Genomic DNA, 22,683 nt, shown 5'->3' on the forward strand with positions numbered 1-22,683 from the left:
CCACAGAGGGATCTCCACTGGAGTGAACCAGCCCAGGTGAGGTAAACCTTGCCAACCCCTGTCCTATAGTATCAGGAAGTCTGCTCTACATGATGCTGCAACTGAATGTGGTGGCCCCCACCCTTTGCAGTTCCCTCCCACCACATGCCGGACAGACACCTTCTCTATTGTCCTCTTTCAGTGAGGGTTTTATCTCAGTTGCTACCTGTACAGGATTGGAATTGATCTTATACATAGGTGTTGTTGTAACACACCCACAGACATCTGTTTTATACAGTGCTTTTTTCTTTAAAAATGTTTAGGGGTAATATCATTTTCCTACTCATATTGAAATACTGCCCCTCCATGAGGTCAAATTTAGATTCACAAAATGTTTAGGGGTATGTGTACCCCTGTGTCCCCCCAGAAAAAAGCACTGTTTTTATATATGCCATCGTTCTATATATGTTTTAGTGTTTTGCAAATTGCTTTGGGATGCCTCATGGGAAGTGATTCATTAATGGGATAAATAAATAGTGATCAGGGCCATAACACAATTGTCACATTCAACTTGGTCTTGACAGCCTTTTCCTTGTGCAACTGAACCTCCAGGAAAGGCACAAACAGGTGCAGCTTCTTTCTTGACTGCTTCCTGAAATGCAGAAGATTTAGAAAGAAGTTAAGTAGTCTAACCTAATATTTCAGAAAAAGATACAAGCAGATGGCTAAAAATACCCTGAATGGGTGTGCATTTTGTCATTTTAACGAATGTGTAATGCTCTTTGTTCAGCCCATGAGCTCTCATTAAAATATTGTGAAACCCAGCTTTTGGTTGTCATGTGGTTTTAAAAGAAGAAGAAGCACTGTCCGTCATGAATTCAGAGCTGTGCTTGGAAACAGAATGTAGAAGCAAACAAGCATGAAGATTGGCAGCCAGGAAGCCAATCACAAGTCCAGATCTTCTGTGCTGCCAGCTCTGCATTTTGATATATTTAGACCTGCTGCTGTTGGTTGAATTATGACATTACAAGGTTAGGCATCACAGTGGAACATCATGCAAATAATTCCTTTGGCCCTGCGTAAGTTGCTAAAGGAAAAATGCAAATTGGTCTCTGCTAGAAGGAATATAGCCAGCTGGAAAATATGCAAACTACCAGTACTGTTTTCAATTCGTTGTCTGACTATTGGATACTCTAGCCACCAGTATATCCAAATTTCAGACAAAGCACTGGGAGCAGAATTGAAGGTTTGTTGCTGTTGTTGTTTAGTCGTGTCTGACTCTTCATGACCCCCCTGGACCAGAGCACGCCAGGCACTCCTGTCTTCCAATGCCTCCCGCAGTTTGGTCAGACTCATGTTTGTAGCTTCGAGAATTAAAGGTTTACATATTTTCAAACCAGCTTAGAGTCTATAGAGTCCATGCTTCCTGGGTATTGCACCTGGAGGTGAACAGGTTCAGGGATGGGGAATGTCTGGCCCTCCAGATGCTCATGGGCTCCACCTTCCACCACGTCCTGCAAGTATGGACAATGGTCAGGGATGGTGGGAGTTGTTGTCCATCATTTCATTTCACCATCATCACCTTTGCTATGACAAATCTCGATTCATGCCATTGGATCTGGAGTTCTCTTCCTGCCACCATAAGGACTCTTTCCAAAAGGCAAAATGGGTAGGAATTCTGCTTCTGGGCAACAGAGAGATCCTGGGTAGGACCTTACAGTTCTAAGAAACTGTTGTGACGTGGGGTTTGTGATTTCAGCTCTCTTGACATAATATGCTGGAGACAGTTCTCTAGTAACACTTCTTTATTACAGCAACAAGACTGAGACCTGAGGAGGGGAGAGCTACATTTATAGGGACAGGGAACTAGCTAGAAAGGATACATTTTGGAGGGAACAATATCAGGCAATCACAGTCCTGCCTTTGGGAGGCAACCAATAAGACAGAGGATCCAAATACAGCAGCTTAAATGAACCAATAGTAGCTGTACCCTCTGGAACCAAAAGGCAGTTACTTTACCCTAATGCAGATACAGACAATAATAATACAGATATAAAATCCTTTGACTCAATACACAACACCCCTCCCCCCCTAGTGAGCACAGCAGACGTAATCTCTCAGGTACTGTGGGGTCCTACAACTTCTACTTGATCTCCTGACAACAGGTGTTGCTGGTTCTGGATTGGGTGTCACCTGTGGTAGGGGGGCTGCTATAGGGGTTTCGTCAGGAACAGATGGAATCCCAGACATCTCAGGGTCCCCTACCTGTACCTCGTCATCCTGAGGACTAGCAGACCCTGGTTCATTTGCTGAAGCCCCTGGTGATTGCACCTCTGGGCCATTTTCACTCTGGTCTTGCAGCTCTGCGTCGTTAGCCAGGGATGAATTATCAGACTCCTCCCTGCTGAGCGCCCGGCGCCTCAGCTGATCTATATGTCTCTTCCAAACTTGCCCATTTTCCAAGGTCACATAATAGGACACAGGTCCACTAGCCCGGGTGACCACACCAGCCACCCACCGCGAACCTCGTGAATAGTTCCTCACCCAGACCAGATCTTCAGGGGCGAAATACCTTGTTGTGTCAGTCTCAGCCTGGGGGTTTGCTCTTGAATTACGGTTTGGCATTTTATCCGGGTGGACATAATCCAGCACCGTTACCAATCTTCTACCCAAGAGCAGCTCAGCTGGCGACTTGCCCGTCGCAGTACACGGCGTCGCATGCTGCAAAAATAACATTCGTGCGATGCGAGCTGACCAGTTACCCTCCATTAAGCGCGCAATGGATTCTTTGGCTGTTCTTACCATGCGCTCCGCCTGCCCATTGGAGGATGGGTGAAAGGGCGCAGATGTGACCCCTCTTATGAAGTTATCAGCCAAGAATGCCCTGAATTCTTGGGATACAAAAGCTGCCCCATTATCTGATACAATGGTCTCAGGTAACCCGTGGGTTGCAAACAGCTGCCTCAACACCTTGATTACGGCAGCTGATGCCATGCTAGGGACCATCGCCACTTCTAACCATTTGGAATATGCATCGACGATAACCAAAAAGACCTTCCCCTGGAATGGCCCAGCAAAATCTAAGTGCAGCCGGCTCCAGGGAGCTCTGGACTGCTCCCACCAGTGAACTGGTGCTCTGGCCACTTCTGGCCGCACCTCTTGGCATGCCTTGCATGTTCGTACCCATTGTTCTATGTTCTGGTCCATTCCAGGCCACCACACATAACATCGGGCTAGCGACTTCATCCTGACCATTCCCGGGTGTCCCATGTGAAGCGTCTCAAGAACCCTGTTTCTCAGTGGTGTTGGGATGATCACCCTATCTCCCCACAGGAGACAACCCTTATGCATGGATAACTCGTGCTGCCTTGTCGCATAAGGCCTGAATTTGTCTTCATGCGGACCACCTGGCCACCCCCTCCCCACCCAAGTGAGCACACGGGAGAGAACAGCATCTTTCCTCGTTTTCTCAGCAATATCAGTAGCCGTTACAGGAGCCCCCGGAAGTGTTTCCAGCATCATTATGTGCTCCGCTGGAGCAGGATCCTCATTGCTCCCGCCCGGAAGGGGCAATCGACTCAGCGCATCAGCGTGGCACAACCGTTTCCCCGGCACATGGGTCAAAGTGTACTGGAACCCGTTCAGGAATATAGACCAACGCAACATTCTGGGGGAGAGAATTTGTGGCGTTTGTTTGTTCGGGTTGAACAACCCCAACAGTGGTTTGTGGTCCGTTTCAATGGAGAAATGACGACCGTACACATAATCATGGAACTTTTTGATTCCTGCCACAATTGCAAGCGCCTCTTTGTCAATTTGAGCATAGTTGCGCTCCGTGGACGACAACGTACGGGAATAGAAAGAGATGGGCTTTTCCGACCCATCCAGTTCCCTATGACTCAGCACCGCCCCCAGGCCGTATTGAGAGGCATCACATGCCAGGACCAGCGGCTTCGATTCATCATAATGAGCAAGGACGCTCTTGCTACTCAGCATTCCTCGCAAGGAGTCAAAAACCTTCTGCTGCTCCTGCCCCCACCGCCACACATTCTTTTTCTGCAACAGTCTATGTAATGGTTCAGCTACCGAAGCTTTCTGGGGTAAGAACGAATGATAAAAGTTAATAAGTCCCAGGAATGACTGCAACTCCGTCTTGTTCTGTGGTCGTGGTGCCTCGATGATGGCCTTAACCTTAGCATCTGTGGGGTGGATGCCTGATGCATCAATTTTAAACCCCAAGAATTCCACAGTTGGCACCCCAAAGCTGCATTTTTCCTTTTTTAGTTGCAACCCCACCTCCTTGAACTTGAGCAACACTGCACGGACACGCGCAACCAGTTCCTGTGGGTCTTTTCCAGCAATCAAAACATCATCAAAAAATGGCAAGACCCCCGGCAGACCTCTTAACAGGCGTTCCATGAGCCCTTGAAAAATCCCTGGGGCCACACAAACTCCAAATTGTAACCTGTTAACTCTGAACGCCCCTTTATGTGTGACAATAGTCTGTGCTTCCGCTGATTGTGGGGTTACTGGCAGCTGTTGGTAAGCTTGTGCCAGGTCAATTTTGGCGAACACCTTGCCCCCAGCCAGTTTAGCCAACAGATGTGATACGACTGGAATGGGGTATGAGTTTCCCCTGAGTGCCTTATTGATAGTACATTTGTAATCAGCACAGATCCTGACTTCCCCATTTGCTTTAAGGGGCGTGACGATTGGAGTCTCCCACTTAGCGGAGTCCACGGGTGAGAGAACTCCCTGCTTGACCAATTTATCCAGCTCTGCTTCGATCTTGGGTTGCAGTGCAAATGGCACTCGCCTTGGTTTGAGTCGGATTGGGGCCACCCCAGGGTCCAATTCGAAGTCAACTGGGGGCCCTTTATAACAACCCAGTTTTCCATTAAAGAGACCAGCAAATTCTTTGCATAATGCCTCGCTCATCTCAGGGCAGGTTTGGATTGAATTAAGCCCTGATATACTCAGTCCCAGGGCGGGGAACCAGTCAGTGCCCAGGAGACTGGGGCGACTGCCCTTCGCAATCACCAGTTTGAGTACCGTCTGTTTGTCCCGGAACTGTACTCTCACGGCACACATTCCCATGACATGGATGTGGCCCGCTGAGTATGACTGCAAAGTTGCCGGGAAGGGCTCCAGAGGGGGCAACTTACCCCTGGGGAAGAATGTCCTCGCGGTCTGGTCCGACACGATAGTGAATCCAGATCCGGAGTCCACCTCCATGTCGCACAGCTGACCCTCAATCTTCACCTTGACGTGTGCCTTGCCTTGCGCTGGAAACTGCACGACCCTCCCGTTGATCTCCGTTACGTAGTGGCAGTCCTTTAGAACATGGTTTGCTGTGGGCGATCTGCGATGCTCCAGTCTAGGTGCTCCTGTCGCTCCCAACGCCGCCGATCTACAGACCCTGGCGATGTGACCTATCTTTCCGCACGTCCGGCACATAGCATCCCGGAAACGACAACTCTTCCGCTCATGGTTTCCGCCACAACCAGGGCACCTGCCTCGGTGATCTTTGTGCACTGTGCAGGCCTGACGCACTGACTCGACCCCACGGACTGGGCTCTGGCTCGGAGTAGCCTCTAGCTCGTCCATGGCATGCGCAACTTCTATCTGTGGCTTAGGGGCCCTGCGACTGGCATCAAGCTCCTCTCTTTCATAATTCTCCGTGGCAGTGGCCTCCTTCAAGGCTGAAGCAAGGGTAACCTCTTCTTTAGCCACGATGCATCTTCTGGCTTTCTTGCTGCTCAGACCACCGATAAACCGATCCAGGAGAGTCTCTTCCAGATCTTGGAAGTCGCAGTGCTGAGCGAGCTTCCGCAGTTCAGCTAGAAATGCAGATACAGACTCCCCAGCATGCTGCTGCCTCTTATGAAACTCCATCCGACGGGCCATCTTGGTCTCAGTAGGCGCTAAATGGCTTGTTAGGCAGGCAAGAATATCTTTGAGAGATGTCTCACTTAGCTTCGCTGGGGCAAGCAATGCCTTGGCCAGCTTGAAGATCTCAGGCCCACAGTAGCTCAGGAATGTGGCCCTTCTTTTGCTGGCATCGGTGATCCCTTGAGCCACTGCGAAGAACTTGAAGCGTTCGACGTAGTCTTCCCACGTGTGGGGCTCTGATGGCTGGAAGGGCTCCAATACCCTTGGACTCTCCATTGTCCTGTGGGCAGGGTCGTCTTCTCAGCTGGCCAGTGAGTCTTGTTCTTAGCTACAATCCGGACTCTGAGGCAGGGCTGCGTTTAACCGCTCCTCAGCATTCCGGATCCCACCTTCGTCGCCAGTTGTTGTGACGTGGGGTTTGTGATTTCAGCTCTCTTGACATAATATGCTGGAGACAGTTCTCTAGTAACACTTCTTTATTACAGCAACAAGACTGAGACCTGAGGAGGGGAGAGCTACATTTATAGGGACAGGGAACTAGCTAGAAAGGATACATTTTGGAGGGAACAATATCAGGCAATCACAGTCCTGCCTTTTGGAGGCAACCAATAAGACAGAGGATCCAAATACAGCAGCTTAAATGAACCAATAGTAGCTGTACCCTCTGGAACCAAAAGGCAGTTACTTTACCCTAATGCAGATACAGACAATAATAATACAGATATAAAATCCTTTGACTCAATACACAACAGAAACCAAAAGGGATGAAGGCCGTGAGATCTCTTTGTAGGAGATGCCCCTGAGATGTTGCTGAGGAAAGGAAGAATCAGCACAAAAAACATAATACTCAAATGGGGGGAAAGGCAACTGGTCTTCTCCAGTGCTTGCTTTCTTTAAAGAAAAAAAGGTGCCGGTACTCACCATGAAGTTGTTACCGTAAGTGCCACACTTTTAACCTGGGGGGGGGGGGGGAGGTGCCGGTACTGAGAACCCTTGAGTACCCCTAGAAAAACAGTACTGGTCTTCTCCCCTTCATTTTTCTTCACACAGGAAAGGAAAGAGAGCTGAAGAAGTGTGCATGCACATGAAAGCTCATACCAAGAACAAACGTAGTTGGTCTCTAAGGTGCTACTGGACAATTTTTTTGTTTTTTGTTTTTTATATATATTTCTACTGCATCAGACCAACACGGCCACCTACCTGAATCCTCCTTATCCTCCTGGAAGTTCTTCCTTATCCAGAGGTAAAGTAGAGAGGCAGGCTTGGCAGCAGAGGCAGGAACTCTATGGGGCGGAGGACAGCTCAGCCCCCGCCCCACATGTGGGGATGAGGCTGAGCCATCCCCAATCTTGAGGGTCCCACTGGGCCTCCCTGGGCCTTGTAACATCACACACACGCAACAAGGTTGGTGTGGAACTTGGCCCCTCTGCTTGGAGGGCCACATTCCCCTTGGGCCTAAGATCCCCCATTGCTGGTCACTGCTTGGAAAGTTCAACCGCCTCCAAAAAGGAACGAATTCTGTTCACAATTCACAATTTGCCCATGTGTCCTCAATGTGCCCAACCAGCTGCTGCCTTCAGAATTTAGCAAGCTGTCTGCTAAAGTATAAAATATACTTCAGAAAACATCTAAACCCCCCCCCCCACTGTGTCATGTTAACAATGGTATTATTTAACTCCTCCAAGTATTTTGGTCTTTAAGTTTCAACAGCTGGCATCCCTTTTCAGACATGCAGAAATGGTAAATGCAATGAGTTAAGGGACAACCCTTCCCCCCGGGGGTTATTAAACTGAAACTTTAGTCAAACTGAATTGAAAAACATCCAGAGTTCCACAGCAGAAGGAACTTGATTCACATTAAGTTCAGCTGGAAATTATAGGAAATACTTTCAGGTGCAATTCCAAGATTTCTGAATTAATTCAGTGAATTAGTTAACATGAATTAGAGTTCAGTCCAAGCCCTGTTCCTGCTTTATACTCCTTTCCATGCACAGTGAGGACTCTCACTCTGCCTACACTAGGCATATCTTGCTTTCCCGTTCTAATCTACACACCCCATTTTATGCAGTCTGCCCCTTCTCCCTATTTTGAGCAACAATTAAGTTGGATTTAGAATGTCAGAGAGAGGAAATGTTGTTCTGCCACCTAGTGGCTTATCAGGGTGATACGCGCAGAGGCCCAGAATGCGACGAGCAAGTCCGGAGCATTTATGGATCTTGAAACTTTCGAGTTCACTCATTTTCACCTGCTGCAGTGAAGGTCTCCTAGGTTTTATCAGGTGAGGACTAAAGGGAGAGATGGTTCAAGGGGGTGGGGGTGGGGCAAGGGAATGAGTGCAATTTGTGAGGAAGTATTAGAGCACAGGCTATGAAGGCAAACAATCCCTGCTCTTTCCAGGGGGGGACAGAGCTTTCTGGCAGCCCAAGGAGGGGGGCCGAGGGGGGGTGGAGAAGGAGCAGCAAGACAGGGCTTGGGATGTGGCTGGAGGGATGTGGCTACAGTCATTTAGACCACATCTAACATTGTCTTGGGAAGTGTAATTTACCTCTCCTGGATCTACAGTTCCCAGCACTCTTAACAAACTATAGTTCCCACAATGCTTTGGGGGAAGCCATGCAATTTAAATCAGATTTAAATGTATGCTGTGGACGTGACCTGGAATTCTCCCTGTGGTGCCAAGCCTGCTCCTCAGAAGAGGTCTCCCTGGGGTGCCACCAAGGACAGAAGAGCTGGAGACTGAGGTCTGAGCTATGGGCAAGAGTTGCTTAGAAGCTCTATTGTAATGACTAGGAGTGCTGCTTGTGCAGTAGAACGTCCCAGGTCAGGCTCCTCCACTTGAGCTACTGGCTAACAACCCCACAACCTCTCTTTTTTTTTAAAAAAAAAAAATTCTTAATTTTCAATTACTAAAATCCAAAATAAACCCCATTTTAACAATCTCAAATTACAATTAAAATTCAAATATATATAAATTATAAAGCCAATTATACATTTTGTGTGGCCTCCTGTGTACTAGATTTCAAGGTGAGATAATTTTATTTCATCTTGCTTTCGAAGTCTTCATTAATCCATTAACATTCCATCTTGATCTTAATCCCTTATCAACAGCTACAGAGGTTTTTTTTTACTTCCATTCATATTGGCACATTTAATAAATTTTATTTCTGCAAGAGGAGTTCTGTATCCCATATATTTGCTCTGTGTGATGTTTATTTTGTCCATGTTGTTTCTTCATTCTTCCTATTCTCTCTTTTTTTTAATATAATATTTATTGAAGTTTCAAATAAGACAAATACACAAAAAGACAAAGAAGACACACAAAACAAGTATACTTTCAGTCCTTATTTTCTTATACCTTATTTCCCACAACTTCCTCTCGCCTCCCCTTCTTGTATTCCAGTTCCAAATATTATTTCAACAAGTTCTTAAGTTTTACCTTATATCATTATTATATCAGTCCTTCTACTTAAACCCTTTTTCCAAGGTCGACCCAGATTCCTTTCCACAAATTTCCCAATTTTATATTAATACCAAACCAAAAATATAAAATAAAAAGTATCAAAAAAAATATTTATACAACCTTTGGATTGATCAAACCCCACCCTCCCTTTCCCGGTTTCGATCCCCAAACCAATGTCCATCAGTCCGTATGTTATCAGCCTGGCGATCTCACATCAGAGGCTTTTAAGTCTCTCTCAGTTCCTCTTTGCTGGTTCTTTGGATAGTCCTTTTTTTTTTTTTTTAAAATAATATTTATTAAAGTTTTCCAATTAATTACAAATTGGAGCCCAAGTCTCGGAGGAGCACAATCCCAAAAAAGTCCATATTTCTTCCGGCCAGGCCTCCATGTTTAGAAGAATTGATAAATTTAAATGTCCCAAGCGCTCGAACATCCATCTTAATCAAATTTGTAATCCACAAGTCTTCAGGTCTCCTTCTAGATAGGTCTCTCCATTCTTCCTTCTCCAATTCAAGCCAAATCTTCATCACCCAGTTCTTATTTTCCTTTGTGGCCTTCCTGCCAGGCCTCTGGCCTTCCTTAACCTTCTGCAACATTTTAACTCCTCCTTCCTTTCCCTCCAAATCCTCATATTTCTCTTCCACTTGTTCCACTTTCTCAAATTTGTCAAGTTCCTTTTCCTGCTCAGCTGCAAAGTCTTTTAATTCCGCTACAGGGGCTTTTGGTTCAAAGACAAAGACTTGAGTCAAGTCCCTTCCATTTCCAGTAAAGTTATTTACTGTTTCATTCAGTCCCATGACCCCTGTAGCCAAAATATTACTTTGTTCTTGAAGCTTTCCCAAGAGATAAAAAGTCTTGTTCAACTCAGTGAGTAGTTTTCCACTTCCAGCCATTCTTGCAGTGTCCCAAAACCCCCTCTAGAGGGATTATGGATATTTACTATCCTTCTAATTCCAGTCCCCAAAACAAAATAACTTATTTTTCAACAATTTATAACCAACATGTAACAAATCCAACTGGCAAAGGCAGCAAAAACAATGTTACTTTGTATTCCCCAACTTTGACAGCTACTTTTGACAGCTGTCAAAGTCTTCTGTATCTTTCCAACAGGCTCTCCCGCTGATCACTCCCGGGTCCCGGGGGGTTGCGCAGCTCTCAAAATCCACTCTTATCCTCCAGCAAAATTACTTATACTGTCCAATCGTGAAATTAATGACTTTGTTCCGTTACAATGAGAGATATTCTCTCGACCTTAGTTATTTAGTCCTTGCTTTAAGTTGTTTACAAGAGGGGAAGACGGACTTCCTTTTTGTATCTTCCCCGGTCATTCCAAATTCAAAGAAAAAATTTCCTTTTTAAGTCCAATTTCTGTATTACTCACGGGTTGTTGCTTTTTAGTCCGAATGTTCTCAGGAAAAAGCCAGCGCTCTCCGTCCATGGCATGCGGCTTCACTCAGCAGGGGAAGCAGAGGACTCTCAGCACCGCGCCGCTCCCGTCCCCATTCTGAAGCCTTTAAAAAGGCTCCTTCGCAGGTCGGGGGGGGCGCAAATGGTGCCCGCCGAGTCACCAAGTCCACAGGCTTCTGCGCCTGTTGTTTCTAAGGGTCCCCGCGTCGCCGGCGCGGCAGAACCCGATCCCTGCAGAGCCGATTCCCTCCGGAGCTCGGAGGGAATCCGCCATTAGACGTTGGCGCTAACCCGGAAGTCCTTCATTCTTCCTATTCTCCATCATGTCCTGCACAGCACTGCTGCTTCCGCTTCGCTCTTTCTTTTCCTTTGTTCCCAGAGAATGAGACTGTAATTTCAGCTGTGTCACACACCATCTTTTTGTTGTTCTTAACAACTGAGATACTTAATTCTGTTACAAAGTGGGCAAAGGATCAAGAGAGATGGTTTGATTTGGAGTGTAGACAAGCAAGGAAACGTCTGAGATCAACCTATCGGAATTACAGAAACACCGGAGCACCCTCGCTATTTATGGCTTACATCTATTTAAGACGAAACTACAAACAGCTATTAAAGGTAAAAAAACAAAAAGCTGAGAGATTGGCCTGGTGTAATTTAGTGAAGGCCTCGAATGAGAAAGACTCAACCTCCTTCTGGCATACCATTATGGGCCTCCTGGGCCAGGAGCAGATTGGTCCCACATGTACTGTAGAACCCCAGGAGTGGATGAAATATTTTCAAACCCTCTTTGAAAACAAAGCTCTATGACGACAAAGCTCAGCACAATGATCCAAGTGCCTACTCCGAGAATTTACCATATTGGCCTCCTGTCTCCAACTAATTGCCCAACTGAAAAACAACAAAGCCCCAGGCATAGACCACATTCCAGCAGAGCTCATGAAGAACAATATCAGTTGGTGGGCTCCTATAATGGCGTCAGTATTTACATACATCGATTCAACAGGCATAATACCTGGTTGCTGGAAGAGGCAGTAATTATTCCAATCTATAAAAAGGGTCCTAAGGCAGATCCAGCGAGCTATAGACCCATTAGCCTCCTTACTATCCCCAGCAAACTGTATGCCAAACACCTCCACATCAAACTAATTGACTGGATGGAAACTGAGGCAGTTTTGGCAGAGGAGCAAGCCAGCTTCAGACAGGGCAGAACAACAATAGACCATTGCTTCGTATTAGCACACCTCATTGACAAATACGTCAATAAAACACGTGGGACTCTATACGCAGCATTTATTGACCTGAAGGCAGCCTTTGACTCGATCTCACGAGTCAAACTTTGGGCTAAACTCAATGCCACCAACATTGACAAAAGATTACTATTCTTGATAAAAAGACTATATAAAGACTATATAAAGACTCCAAGTTATATGTAAGAACCCCAGTAAATGGGCAACTAATTGGCCCTGTACCAGCCACCAAAGGAGTCAAGCAGGGCTGTATTTTAGCCCCGGCCTTATTTAACTTATATATAAATGACATGGTCAAATACCTAACATCCCCGGAGTTTCATGCCCCCAAATTGGCCGAAAAATCAATTTCAGCGCTCCTCTATGCGGACGACGCGGTTCTCTTATCACGAACTAAAGTAGGCCTCAAAAGGCTACTAAGAATTCTCAGCCTACTGCAGGAGAGATCAACTGGTGGTTAATCACTAAAAAACCAAAGTCATGGTCTTCGCTAGGAGACACAGACATCACAGATGGGAGATGGACAATCAGCCAATAGAACAGGTCAAAATTTTCAAATACCTCGGAGTAGTTTTCCAATCAACAGGGGCCTGGGAGGCCCATCATAAATATGCTAGGGAAAAAGCATCTCAAAGCGCCAAAATACTGTCTCGCTTTTACTTTACGAAGGGGGGCAGACATATCCCAGCAGCTCTGGAGGTCTTTCAAGCAAAACCCTTGGCGCAATTACTCTACGGGGCCCAAATCTGGACGGGAAATCATTGCCGCACACTTGAAACAGTCCAGTCTAAATTTTTAAGACAGATTCTAGCCGTTCCACCATGCGCACCAAATGCGGCTGGAGACTGGCCTCCTCTCCGTCGAAACCTGGACCTGGTTAAGAACATCCAACTATTGGCTTCGCTTAAATTTAAACACATCCAGACTACTACCTCTAGTAGCACGAGATGCCCATAGAAGTCGGTGGTCCAAAGTAGTGCATCAAAAACTACTTACATGTGGCCTCCAAGCACAGCATCTCCTGAAAATGGGTCTCCCCAAGGCAAAAACCTTTATTGACCAGCGCATGAAGGATATTGAGCAGCAGAATAATCTGGCCTATATTAATAAATTTAGTGCTTGGTACGCTTATCTGCCCCCCTCCCACTTTGATTTTCGGGCACCTTATTTGTCTACCTTAACCATTCCAAAACTCAGGCGGGACTAAATATGTTACCCTCAGCTGTTCTTGAAGGTAGATATCAAAAAATTTAATTCGAGAACCGGCTCTGCCCCTGTGGAGCTGGCTACGTAGAGACTGTGTCACACGTTCTCTTGTCTTGCTCCCTATATCTCAGGGATGAGACCATCACGCCGCTCCTATCTGCTATCCTGGGCCGCTCTTGTGAAGCCAAATTGTTCTCACTCCTAGCCGACCAGAACAGCTCGACAACAGAGAAGGTTGCCAAATTTATCGAGAGAGCAATGAGACTGAGAGCTGCTATCTGAATGACATCAGTGTCGTCACCCGGATTCCTCGCCTAGGATCTTATTATTATTATAATTACATTTTTTTATTATTATTTTATTATCTCTGCCAAGTTTTAAGTACTGAGATTATTAATTTATCTGCATCTGGTTATTATTATCTTTCTCCCTGTCCTGACCATCCCTCCAAGGTTATATTTATATTTATAATCTTTCAATTTGGCTGGTCTATTCACTTAACCGACCTGGAACAATCTACCAGAGAAAAGGCCGCGGCTCATGGGACAGAGGGTCATGGATGAATGATAATCCAGCTTCTACCTAGGGTTTTAATTGGTCATAAGATTTTATGGTAACTATATTCGTAATGTATTTTTGTCGGTGTTCGTCCTTTGATGCTATGGCCTGTCGGCTACGCAAATAAAGTCTATTCATTCATTCTTTTTGTTGTTGTTGTTACTGTTTGAGTTTAGATAGAGAGTAATCTGGCGTCCTGCGAAAGCCTTGGCCAATCTTCAAAGCTCAAAATCCAGGTCCTCCCGTGGCAATACAGTGAAAGTTTGATGCTTTAAATCCATTTCAATTTTCTCACACAGTTCTATTTTTCATTGTAATCCATGTATATAACCCCATTCTCTTTTGTCTCCTCTTGCCTTTTATCAGTTTGTTAGCATTCAAGGGGGGGGGGGGAGTTGCCGAATCATTTATGTAGAAAGAAAGGGTTAAGGCTCCCCCCTCACATACCATATTTTACGTAGAAGGAAGTCTTCTTTCCAGTTTGAATCGTAATGGCTTTGTAGCTGTTTCAATTTAGCAGTTTATGATCTTGTTCCATCTGCTCCAGCACGTGTCTGTATATTAGTCATAATTTCACTCTAATAAACAGAAGTACCTCTGCTTCTTAATGGCTGCGTAGGAGGATTACCGATAGGCGAAGTACTTTTGCACTCAGTGCCTCCCTGCCTCCCTGCCTCCCGTATTCCATGCCAGAGCGAGAGCCAGACAATTTGCAAGTGAAGCTCATCCCCCCCCCCGCCCCGGACCCTGTGGGGAGCTTGCAAGGACAATTACCCTCAAATCATCCTTGTTTATTCTTCGCTAACTGTCTCCGCTGGGGAGGTGGGTGGCCTTGTGGGTTAAACCACAGAGCCTAGGACTTGCCGATCAGAAGGTCGGCGGTCCAAACCCCCCGCAACGGGGTGAGCTCCTGTTGCTCTGTCCCTGCTCCTGCCAACCTAGCAGTTCGAACGCACGTCAAATTGCAAGTAGATAAATAGGTACCGCTCTGGTGGGAAGGTAAACGGCGTTTCCGTGTGCTGCTCTGGTTCTCCAGAAGTGGCTTAGTCATGCTGGCCACATGACCCGGAAGCTGTACGCCGGCTCCATCGGTCAATAAAGTGAGATGAGCAGCGCAACCCCAGAGTCGGCCACGACTGGACCTAATGGTCAGGGGTCCCTTTACCCTTTACTGTACCTTTAACTGTCTCCGCTATTGTGGGAGTGGCATCCATTAAGGCAGCAACCCCACCAGCCTCAGTCCACCCTCAGCTACCCGCTGGTTGCATGTCTTCTAAATCTCAACCAGTCCGTGGAATGGCACCACCAATCAGCTTCCAACTTGGCAGGGAGGAGGATGGACACAAAACTTGAATTAGTTGTCTCTGCCTATCATTGGCTTTGATCTCGCCAATATAGGCTGGTCTTCCTGCCTTCTGCCCTGCCAATGCCATTGGGCACCAGCCACCTCTGAAACTTCCTAGTTTGGTTGTATCACGTGTTAATTCCACAGAGGAGGTGTTTGAGGGGGAGTCAGTTGTGGTTAAAGTTTCAACCTTGAGTGATTTCTAAGAAGAAGGGAAGTGATCTTTGGCAGTCATCTTTGAGAATTCCTGGAGAACAGGCGAAGTCCCGGCAGACTGGAGGAGGGCAAATGTTGTCCCTATTTTCAAAAAGGGGAAAAGAGAGGACCCAAATAATTACCGCCCAGTCAGTCTGACATCAATACCAGGGAAGATTCTGGAGCAGATCATTAAGCAAACAGTCTGTGAGCACCTAGAAAGGAATGCTGTGATCACCAATAGTCAGCATGGATTTCTGATAAATAAGTCATGTCAGACTAACCTGATCTCGTTTTTTGACAGAATTACAAGCCTGGTAGATGAAGGGAACGCAGTGGATGTAGCCTACTTTGATTTCAGCAAGGCATTTGACAAGGTGCCCCATGATATTCTTGTAAAGAAGCTAGTAAAATGCGGACTTGACTATGCTACCACTCAGTGGATTTGTAACTGGCTGACTGACCGAACCCAAAGGGTGCTCATCAATGGTTCCTCTTCATCCTGGAGAAGAGTGACTAGTGGGGTGCCACAGGGTTCTGTCTTGGGCCCGGTCTTATTCAACATCTTTATCAACGACTTGGATGATGGACTCAAGGGCATCCTGATCAAATTTGCAGATGACACCAAACTGGGAGGGGTGGCTAACACCCCAGAGGACAGGATCACACTTCAAAACGACCTTGACAGATTAGAGAACTGGGCCAAAACAAACAAGATGAATTTTAACAGGGAGAAATGTAAAGTATTGCACTTGGGCAAAAAAAATGAGAGGCACAAATACAAGATGGGTGACACCTGGCTTGAGAGCAGTACATGTGAAAAGGATCTAGGAGTCTTGGTTGACCACAAACTTGACATGAGCCAACAGTGTGACGCGGCAGCTAAAAAAGCCAATGCAATTCTGGGCTGCATCAATAGGAGTATAGCATCTAGATCAAGGGAAGTAATAGTGCCACTGTATTCTGCTCTGGTCAGACCTCACCTGGAGTACTGTGTCCAGTTCTGGGCACCACAGTTCAAGAAGGACACTGACAAACTGGAACGTGTCCAGAGGAGGGCAACCAAGATGGTCAAAGGCCTGGAAACGATGCCTTATGAGGAAGGGCTAAGGGAGCTGGGCATGTTTAGCCTGGAGAAGAGGAGGTTAAGGGGTGATATGATAGCCATGTTCAAATATATAAAAGGATGTCACATAGAGGAGGGAGAAAGGTTGTTTTCTGCTGTTCCAGAGAAGCGGACACGGAGCAATGGCTCCAAACGACAAGAAAGAAGATTCCACCTAAACATTAGGAAGAACTTCCTGACAGTAAGAGCTGTTTGACAGTGGAATTTGCTGCCAGGGAGTGTGGTGGAGTCTCCTTCTTTGGAGGTCTTTAAGCAGAGGCTTGACAACCATATGTCAGGAGTGCTCTGATGGTGTTTCCTGCTTGGCAGGGGGTTGGACTCGATGGCCCTTGTGGTCTCTTCCAACTCTATGATTCTATGATTCTATGATTCTATGAAAGGCTGTAAATAACTGCTGCACTTGCAAGTTGCTTCATGTCAGCTGTCTCTTCTTCTGCTTTTCTTTCCTTTCTCAAGCGAAGAGAACTTAAGGCGACAAGACCATTTGCCTTTTTTTGTTTTCCATTTCAGGATTATGTTTTTCATGCTGATTCTTCTTTTCCTAAGGGAAATTTCAGCTACGTGTCCTCCAAAGAGATCTCATGGTCTCTGCTCCTGTTGGTTTCTTAAGGAGAGGAACTGTGAGGGAAGGTCCACCCAGGACCATGCCAGGCAGAGCAGCTGCTGCCACAACTTCCCCTTTCTTTAAAACTGTTGTGAAGTCATGGAGAGCCCCTGGCACTTCTGGAAAGCCAATTCTGGGCTCCTCAGAGCAGATGGAAGATGTTCAGTTTGGGGCAGTGCCTGAAACAGCCTTTTGTTGGTAATAGTAAAAACGAAATGTGAATCTACACCACAGACTGAAACTGACTTAACCATCCTTCCTTTTACACCATGAGAGTGAATGTGAGCGGCCTTGACTGTGCTGTTTTCAGTGCATGCTTAAAGCATCTTGGTTTAGACAAGCCTACCCAAATATCTCAACTGCTGATGTGTTTTTAGTTTATTGCTGGTTTTAATTTTCTGAATCTTTTAATTGTTTTTACTAATGATTTTACTGTTTTATTCCTTTCATAAACTGCTTCAAGCTTGTTGACAATTGGGCCATGTATACATTTTATGAAATAAATAAGCAATAACAATCAATGGGCTGGAGAGGAAAGGTTATTTCATTTAGGGAAAATGGCAGGTGAGGGGAACATGAGGGGTGTAGGAGACATCTGGAGAAAATGGAAACAGTAGCAGAAATTGCTGATCTTTGCTTACTTCTTCCATGCCCAGAATGGAAATCAGTCTAGCAAATACACTCAGTATTTGGTGCTGATTACAGTTTCCCTGCCCCCATTTGCATTGCATTAATATTAATATATTGGAATAATGTAATGACAATGTAATTTATATATAATTGATTGTTTAAGTTCTGTAATTTTGTCACAGCTGATAGCTGCCCTACATCCTTTGGCATGGCAGAGGTGTCTAAATGTCTGCATGATGTAAAGAAAATGGACAGAGGTCCATTTTTCTCACCCTTTGTTGGTCATCCAATGAATCCAAAGGGGGTGAGATTCCCAGTGGCCCAAAGGAAGAACTATCTTGCAAGGCATTTACTTAAATTATGAAATATGCCTTCACAGGAAAGAGTGACAGCCACCCATTCAGATGGCTTTAGACAAATTCATGGAAGATAAGGTTCTGAATGGCTACTGGCTTTAGTGGTTACATACCACCTCTGGTGCCAGAGGCAGCCGGGCTCTGAATTCCAGGGGCTGAGACTCGCAAGGGAGTCTTGCCATCAGGTCCCCTTGGGGCAGCGGTTCTCGACCTGTGGGTCCCCAGATGCTGTTGAACTACAACTCCTATCACCCCTAGATAGCAAGGCCAGAGCTCAGGGATGGTGGGAGTTGTAGTCCAACAACATCTGGGGACCCACAGGTTGAGAACCGCTGCCTTGGGGGCTCCCCATAGGATAGGCATCTGGTTGGCCCCATTGAGGGCAGGATGCTGGAGCAGAAGAGCCTTTGGGCTGATCCAGCAGGCTTTTCTTAGGCTCTGTCAGCCACTCTCCAACTCCAGCTCTGTATTAGTTTGGGGAGGTGATGGCAGTTAAAATGGTGTAACACTGAAAAAATATATACTAGCATAGATACGTTCAGGAGAGGGACCACATTACAGCTTCCAAAGGTTCAGGGAATTCTTTTGCCCCAAAGTGCAAGATCCTACAAATACGAGCCGTGAACACTTTCCTCCCCCTACAGGCGCAACCTTCATTAATATTTATGAAAATGAAAATCACTGGCTGAGCTGCAGCAACACATCAGCCGATCAGAAGGAATCAAGATGGTGGTTGGGGAAAGCCTGCTCCTCCTTGGTCCAATTTCAGCCAATGCCTTGTGATCCAAGTTCTCAGTGCCCAGCAGGAAAGAACCCCACAAGCAGATATCAAAACTGTACACAAAGGAATGTCTCTATTGCTGCTTTCCCAGGTGGTGGAATATTTGCATGCAAAGCCCTGTCAGGTAGCAATGCGTCAGATCCACACCCACTTATTAATAAGGAGGACCACTGCAGGAATTTCAACTTCTTCATTGTAGCAATAATAAACAACACTGTAGGTGAGTGCATTAAAAGACAGCATGTCATTTTGAGGTGAATTCAGAAAGCATAAGAGTAACAGGTGCACTGGAAAAAGAAATAGGAACACAGGAAATCTGCCATACAGAGTTAGCTAAGGATTATCTGCACTGACTCCAGGGTTTCAGAGAGGGTTCTCTCTTGCTCTCTGCCCCTGAGCTGAGAACATAATTTCTCTTTTAGAACCATTTCCATTTATGTTTGCTAGTGGGAATGCAGGCAACAGCCATGAAATTCACAGCAAAAGCAAAAATGATGTGCTTCCAACTGAGGATAACTCTAAGAGTCAAAATAAATGAAAGACCTTTTTTTAAAAAGAGAGAAGGCGTTAGACCAGATGGATGTGCCATCTTAGTCCTACGCAGATTAGACCCATTGAAGTTAATGGGCACAGCTCACCTGGGTCCATGAATTTCAGTGAGCCAATTCTTGATAGGATTAGTAGGATGCCATAACTAGCTGGTGTTTACTTTGGCAGGGAGACAGAATGCAAACCAGTTCAATCAGATCCATGCAGAATAAGCTGCAATAATGCACAGGTCAAAATTCACCATTGGAAGCAAAAGTATTGGAAAGCTCTCCCTTTTCAAACTTTGCCCATTTTGCTTGAGGGTCACTGACTTGAATATGTAATGTTAGCTTTCAGTGAGGTACAAATGCCAGAAAGAACCAAGGGGAAGCTTTTGCACATTTCTAGCAAATTGTATGAAAAAAATGTCATGATTATGCACTGGTACCTCGGGTTAAGTACTTAATTCGTTCCAGAGGTCCATTCTTAACCTGAAACTGTTCTTAACCTGAACTACCACTTTAGCTAATGGGGCCTCCTGCAGCCGCCGTGCCGCCGGAGCACGATTTCTGTTCTCTTCCTGAAGCAAAGTTCTTAACCTGAGGCACTATTTCTGGGTTAGCGGAGTCTGTAACCTGAAACATATGTAATCCGAGGTACCACTGTTACTCTCATGTGACTATGCCATTTTGCATTGCAGAGAGTAACATGCAATCAGAAGAATTAGTGGTTGTTGAAGGAGAACAGAACTTTAGTCTTTCTTGTGAATTTGATTTGACTGGTGCCAGAGACATATTTACTTTGTATTGGATTAAGGAAACATTTGAAAGGAGGTGCCTTGCTTCTGTTTCAAATGAAGACCACCGTTTTTCTAATAATCTAAACTGCTGTGTTGGCACCAAGATCAAAAAGAGACAGGTCAAAAATTTGAATGACCCACTTGACAGACATCAAAGTCATTACCTGACCATTTTCAACACCACCACTTCAGACACTGGAGTGTATTTCTGCCTGGTTGCTGTTTACAGCAACAGACACGTGTGGAAGATTGTAAATAATGTGACTGTACAAGTGCGAAAAGGCAACAGTGAAGGTGAGTTTAGAAATTATTTTTAAAAATGTGTTCTCTTCCTTTAGTTGAGTGTTGGATGCTCAGAAACTCTCCTCATTGACTGGGGACTTAGGCAGGAAGGGCAGGCACCCCGAAGGCCTTCCCTCACCACTCAAGACATTTGGGAAACTCTCGGAGAAACCTTTGTGGGGGACGGATCATGGTCATCTGCCCTCAAATTGGGCTCTGCCACGAGTGGTGGGGGAAAACAATCAGTTCAGAACTTTCTAGTTTACCCTTCCTGAAACACTGAAATTAATACAAATGTAAGGTTCTGCACTTAGGCAGGAAGAACCAGATGCACAAATACAAAATGGGAGACACCTGGCGTACATCTAGGGATCATGGTGGACCACAAGCTGAACATGAGTCAACATGAATGTGATACAGCAGCTAAAAAAGCTAACACTATTCTAGGCTGCATCAACAGAAGTCTAGTGTCCAGATCAAGGGAAGTCATAGGACCACTGTTCTGCCTTGGTCACACCACACCTGGAATCCTGCCTTCAGTTCTGGGCACCACAATTTAAGAAGGATGTTGACAAGCTGGAAGGTGTGCAGAGGAGGGCAACCAAGATGATCAAGGGTCTGGAAACGAAGCCTTATGAGGAATGCTTGAAGGAGCTGGGTATGTTTAGCCTGGAAAAGAAGAGATGGAGAGGTGATAGGACAGCCATCTTCCAATATCTGAAGGGCTGTCCCATGGAAGAGGGAGGAAGCTGGTTTCCTCCTGCTTTCGAGGGGAGAACACAAAGCAATGGATTCAAGTTGCAACTCCACTAACCTTCAACAGGCTTGTGCGGGACAGTTGCTGCAGAGGTTTTCTCAACTGGCTTAAACCCAAAACAGACAATGTTTTTTTTGGGGGGGGGAGGGAGGTGCTGGTGCTCACCATGAACTTATTACACTGAGTGCCACACTTTTAACATTTGAAAGGGGAAATAAAAGGTGCCGGTGCTGCTTACCCTTGAGTACCCCCAGAAAAAAAGCACTGGAAGGAGTATCCCATTAAAAGGGTTTGGGAGAAGTTGCTTCTGTCCAGACATCCAGGCAGGGGCCATAGCACTCCTCAAGGTGGCGATCCCATGGGGCATTCCTATTTGATGTATGTATTGTGATGTATGTATTGTGTTGATCTCCAAAAAGGCTACTTCCAGCAGGTGGCTGGATGTTGATGGTTGTGTCCAATGCTTATGCCAAACCTCTGACATTTGCAATTGATAAAGAGGTGGCCTGATTTGACTCAAAGCAGTGCTGTTCTGTCTGGTTCTTCTCTGTGAGTCAGGCAAAGTGGGCTTGGGGTGCCTGGGCATGCAGAAAAGAGATTCTGACTAAAGACCAGGAAGAACTTTCTGACACTAAGAGCTGTTTGACAGGGGAACAGGGTCTTCTTTGAGTAGGACTAGCATTGAATTCCACTCCCCATGATCCCCAAAGCTCTAAGCCCGAGAAAATACAGACAGGATTTTGGCTTGTATGATCATATCAGCAGATCAATGTTTGCCATCCATTATCCTCACAAAACTTTGAGGAATGTTTAAGTAATTTGGAAACAATAAAATTAGCCTGAGGCTGCCATGTTTCTTTTCCTCCGCCTGATACCATATCATATTGGGATCTCTTTTCAGGGTCTACTTTTACAAAAGAACTACAGATCTCACTGGGAGTGGTAGGAGGAATTGTTCTGATTAGTGGGATAATATTGTTCCTTTGCTGGAAGAAAAAGTCTAAAGGTAATGAAATAAGAACATATTATAAGGTGGAATCAAAGGTGACTGTGTGATTTGCAAAAGCATTTTAAACTGCTACTTAATAATGCATATATTTTTTGTTTGACAGGAAAGGCATATGAATCGCAACAAAGGTACTACATGTCAAACAATATAAAGAATTCTGCTGGTGCTTCTCTCCCTTCCAGACCATAAAAATGACTCTAAATTTATCTCTTCTATTTAGGGATCAGACACAACTGAAATGGAAGAAGACTATAAGCACAAGCCCCCTTTTGATTAATGTTATAAGTGGTGTCTCATGTAAGAGATATAGGCAAATGTCCAACACATATTCCTTAGAGGATGTTACATGTGTCACATTTAGTGGACATGAATCATTAAGTGTGAATTCAGATAGTTAGCATTCATGCAATTATTTTTTTTAAAAAAATAATATTTATTGAATTTTACAAAAAAGGTTTACAAAAACAGAAAAACACACAAACACAAAAAGCAAAAACAAAAATTTAAAAAGAAAAATTAAAAA

General features: G+C 45.4%; 1 protein-coding gene across 3 annotated transcripts; it reads left to right on the plus strand.

The window, feature by feature from the left end:
* Positions 1–8,029: 8,029 nt before the first annotated feature.
* Positions 8,030–22,411, plus strand: LOC309328808 (uncharacterized protein). Of its 3 annotated transcripts, XM_081839208.1 has the most exons (6): positions 8,038–8,148; positions 16,925–16,968; positions 18,646–19,005; positions 20,014–20,406; positions 22,053–22,157; positions 22,264–22,405. In XM_081839208.1, exons 1-6 carry the CDS (start codon positions 8,054–8,056, stop codon positions 22,347–22,349), a joined length of 1,083 nt encoding a protein of 360 aa, XP_081695334.1. In that variant the 5' UTR covers positions 8,038–8,053; the 3' UTR covers positions 22,350–22,405. The 3 variants fall into 3 exon arrangements, 2 of the variants coding, with proteins under 2 accessions (XP_081695335.1, XP_081695334.1); XR_014150861.1 differs by lacking the exon at positions 16,925–16,968 and having other exon boundaries at positions 8,030–8,148; positions 18,649–19,005; positions 22,264–22,394; XM_081839209.1 differs by lacking the exon at positions 22,053–22,157 and having other exon boundaries at positions 8,037–8,148; positions 22,264–22,411.
* The last annotated feature ends 272 nt before the right edge of the window (positions 22,412–22,683 follow it).

Source organism: Podarcis erhardii (assembly GCF_964252035.2).
Source record: "Podarcis erhardii genome assembly, chromosome: 14".
Taxonomy (NCBI): Eukaryota; Metazoa; Chordata; class Lepidosauria; order Squamata; family Lacertidae; genus Podarcis; species Podarcis erhardii.